Source organism: Mus caroli, unplaced genomic scaffold (genome assembly GCF_978045245.1).
Source record: "Mus caroli unplaced genomic scaffold, Mus_caroli_1 scaffold_4, whole genome shotgun sequence".
NCBI lineage: Eukaryota > Metazoa > Chordata > Mammalia > Rodentia > Muridae > Mus > Mus caroli.
Window position 1 is genome coordinate 98,232,516 of NW_028227259.1, and position 3,172 is coordinate 98,235,687.

The 3,172-nt window shown below is 45.8% G+C and overlaps 1 protein-coding gene across 1 annotated transcript; it reads right to left on the reverse strand.

Annotated features, from left to right (window-relative positions):
* Window positions 1-256: 256 nt before the first annotated feature.
* LOC147005242 (PRAME family member 8-like) lies at window positions 257-2,904 on the reverse strand. The gene is made up of 3 exons (XM_085836249.1): window positions 2,618-2,904; window positions 1,587-2,177; window positions 257-824 (listed from the first exon to the last, which is right to left on the reverse strand). Exons 1-3 carry the CDS (start codon window positions 2,902-2,904, stop codon window positions 257-259), a joined length of 1,446 nt encoding a protein of 481 aa, XP_085692375.1.
* Between the last annotated feature and the right edge of the window lie 268 nt (window positions 2,905-3,172).

Below are 3,172 nucleotides of genomic sequence, written 5' to 3' on the forward strand. Positions count from 1 at the left end.
TTACAAGTCCATGAAAAAGGATCTAGTTAATCTTTCCCGGCAGAGTCCACTCAAGCCACCCAAGTTGTCTTTATCACTGCACAGTCCATCTCTCTGTTCCCCAGGTCAAGCTCAGCCTCCAAGATCCCAGTTATTGTTCATCCTTTTCTTTCCAAGCATCTGTACACTGCCTGAAGTCACAGTCTCTGAGCAACCGACATCAGAGATGTGTCCCAAACTTGTCATTTATTCACATGCAGAAGTTCTGTATCCATGTTCACCTCCAGCAAAAACAAAGTCTGAGTCCCTGGCCATAGACACAGCGCTCGCCACATTTGTGGCATTTACGTGTAGCAAAAGAGAGGCTCTTGGGCTGCCTTATTGCTGTCAGTGTATCCATGAGATCCTGACAGAGCTGGGCGAATCTTTCTACAGAGACATGGCCCAACTCATTATAGCACTCCAGAGGGGCAGGGTATTGTTCCACATTCATCTTGCTCCAGCTGGCTGTGTGCTGTAAAAGGTCCTTCAGGATGGGCATGGAGAAGTCATTGTTGTACAAGTTGATCTTGGTGAGCTGAGAGCATTGTATGAGGGAAGGTAGGAGTGCATTGAGCTGGGAGTCCTTCATCCTACATCCCTGCAAATTCAGAGTCTCAAGAGTGTTCATTACTTTCTCTAAGAGACCTCTCAGAGGCATCACATCCAAAACCTGTAAGACCATACCTTTCATCTCCAGATGTTTTAGCTGAAAGAGACTCTGACAGCAAGAGAAGGAATCCAAGTCTAACTGTGAAATTTGGTAGTGAGTGATGGAGAGGGACTCCAAGGATGTCATCAGGCACCTAGGGATAAATGAGACCAGATGGTTAGTTCAGGCAAATGGTAATGAAGAGCATGGAGTGGGGTTTACACAGTCATAGAAGTGACCAGGTGACCAAGTTCAGTGTGACCAAATGACCATAGATATTATCTGAGATGCTTCCTTTTGAAATCAGCTTAGTCAAGTCAAACCCACACAAAATCAGCGGACTTCAGTCTCAAGCAGAAAACCAGTTTAGCCCCTAAGACACATAGAGGAATTTCCATAGCAAGAGAGTCCTGACAGGATCTAGGGATATTACATGTGGGCTCATTCAAAGCTGCATTTAATCGCAGCATCTGAACTGTCACACTTGCTATCCCTTACAGTTCCATACAATCCCTCACGTCCCTTGTACTCCACAGTACTGGGGCTCAAAACCCTTCACTCATGGGAAAGTAGGGGAAGATAGTAGGCTGTTCCCACAGATCTTAGCACAGAGCTCACCTCCTCACTTTGATGATCTCCCCCATCTCCTAAATACATCCTCATCCCCCTGTTGGCCGTGATTCCAAGAAGAATTACAGTCCCTTCTGACCTGATCTGAGCTACTCCTTACCTCCCTTCAGTCTTCTGCTTCAGGAGTAATTATTTGAGTCTTTGAATCTCACATAACATCCATATTCTAAAGGGTCCCTAAAATTTGTTCCAGGTGGCTAACTGTCAGGCAGGGAACACGAATAATCCTTTAAATGGACAAGAAAAAATGCTCGGCTAGGTAACCCAGCTCTCCCTCCTTGCTTACCTGAAGACCTGATTCATATGGTCTATGAGAAAGTGGACACCACACATGGAGAGATGCTGGAGACAATTGAATTTGGAGAAGATAGAAATGAACTCCTTGACACACATGTCTTCTCTGTCTCCTGTTCTATTGGAAATCTTGAAGACGTTCTTATAGAGGGGTGCCAGGAGAAGTTTGCGAAGATTTCTCATCTGCCCGAAGCAGGGAGCAAAACGGGCCAGATTGAACACATTCCACTCAGTGTTCAGTTCCAATTCCTCTATGTGCTCTGGATGAAAGACGTTCAAAATCTCTAAGACAAAGGTCACGGGCATAGCCCAGATCTTCATGTTTATACAGCACAAATGTAGGGAGTCCTTTCTCTGCTGGGCCCACTTCAAGAAGTATGCTTGTGACTCATCCTGGCGGGGCCTGAGGCACAGGTCAGCTACCACCTTCAGCTGCCTCCTCCGTGCATATCTTGGAAGGACTTTCACTACCGTAGGCTTCTCATCCAAGGGCTCTGAAGAACAGCTACCATCCTCTGCACCAACCCATATGTCCCAGAAGGCATGGTGCACATTCCTCAGGTCCAGAACCTGAAGTTTTCCCCTGCTTGGAGTGAAACATGTCAAATATCAGCAGACATGACTACAGTCAGTCAGCTTTGAGTACCTGACTCTAAACTCAAGTCTCGCCCATCTTGTTATGGTGTAATTACTTTAAACAGAGTGCAATGTGCACGCAAGCATGCTACAGAATCTTTCCCTGAGCTGCATGTGTAGACCTGACCACTTTCCTTCCACTAAGTTACTCTTTATTTCTCCTTAGTCCCAGTAATAGTGGTTGTGGGAAACCAGGGATAGGCTCATTCTAGAGATTACATATAGTAAGCTGTAATCCACTGACAACTGTCCTTAATCCAAGAAGACAATAGCTTCAAGGTTCCTGCACCACTGCTTGATGATCCCATCAGAAGCCATTCTCCCTGACCCCACAATCTCTACTGTGTACCCAATTGCTCCCTTATAGACGACTTGATTATTACTCACCTGGGGTGAGATTCTCTTGTCAGTAGCATGTCTATTCCATCTAGCACAGCCTGCAACGTCTCCAGGTTAGGTGAATTCATCAAAGCCCCCACAGGGAGACAGGGAAAAGTCCAGGCAGCCACCATTGCCTTTATGAGCTTCTTAAGTCTGCAGGCGAAGGCCTCCTTGAACAGTGCTGGGAAGAGCAGAAAAGGCACCTCCTCCAGAGAGGACAAGGCCAAAGCCTCATCTCTCAGCAGAGCCTGCAATGCCAGCTTCTGGAGTGTGGACAGAGTCTGAACACTCATCCTCTTCGGTCTCCAGTCAGAAGGCTCCTTGGGAAGGATTCAGAAAAAAATATACTTTCAAGACAAAGTGTTTAAAACTTCCTCACCATTACATCAACCACTAAGCTTCAGAGTTACTACTCTGAGAGTGACAGAGAAATCATTTAACCTCTTCAACATAAACTGGTGGTGGAAAGGCAGACTCCCAAAACCAGGGTCATTCTATCAAACAAATGAGCACATAATTTTCAAATCAAAATCCTTTTTGTATGACCCTTTCACAAAAACA